We start from the raw sequence: 644 nt of genomic DNA on the forward strand, positions 1-644 counted from the left end.
ATATTTGTATCTCTCTTTTCCTCACAGTAAATGGTGTATGTTTCTGTTCTGTTTTCTTCCAAGGAATCATGTTTTTAACACAAGTTACTTACCTTGCAGGCTGCTACCATACGACATGATCAGAAAATGACTTTGATACTTCTAGTAGCCTTGAGGTTAATTCTCACAGTAAAGCCACACCTTTTTATCTTACAATGTTATCTCTCTAGTGACCTAGTTCTGGATTGGTTAAATGTGCCCCCATGAGAGCAATTTGAGTTCATGACCTCGTTTAGCAGTGCTGCATAAAACATTAATGACTAACTGCATGATAGTTCAAATACTCTACCACGTTTCAGAATGAAGATCTGTGTCTTACTTGCCGTCCTAGTTAATGCTTTCTGCATCAGCTATGCAGAAGGCAGTTCATCGAGAGGTAAGTGTCACTTTGTAGAGGTAAGGCAGGTATAACAAGGTAATAAACACATTCCAGAAAAAAGTAATTATTTGATGTAACTACAACATAAACATTTCTACCTAGGAAAAAAAATGAGGAAATATGAAATAAAATGTATGAAAAGTGCATGTGCATAGCCTGTCATGTTTCTTGTTTAAATGCTGGAAGTCAGAATTGCTTCAGTTTCCGTAAAGAAAATACAAAATGT

The 644-nt window shown here is 35.9% G+C and overlaps 1 protein-coding gene across 1 annotated transcript in view; it reads left to right on the forward strand.

The window, feature by feature from the left end:
- Positions 1-323: 323 nt before the first annotated feature.
- The window catches only part of ENDOU (endonuclease, poly(U) specific), a 171,767-nt gene continuing 171,446 nt past the window's right edge, over positions 324-644 (forward strand). The window contains exon 1 of the mRNA XM_044082460.1: positions 324-415. Coding sequence (XP_043938395.1) covers positions 340-415 — 76 coding nt within the window. The 5' untranslated portion in view covers positions 324-339. The remainder of the gene's footprint in view (positions 416-644) is intronic.

Source organism: Protopterus annectens, chromosome 9.part0 (assembly GCF_019279795.1).
Source record: "Protopterus annectens isolate FY-2018-M chromosome 9.part0, PAN1.0, whole genome shotgun sequence".
Lineage (NCBI taxonomy): Eukaryota > Metazoa > Chordata > Ceratodontiformes > Protopteridae > Protopterus > Protopterus annectens.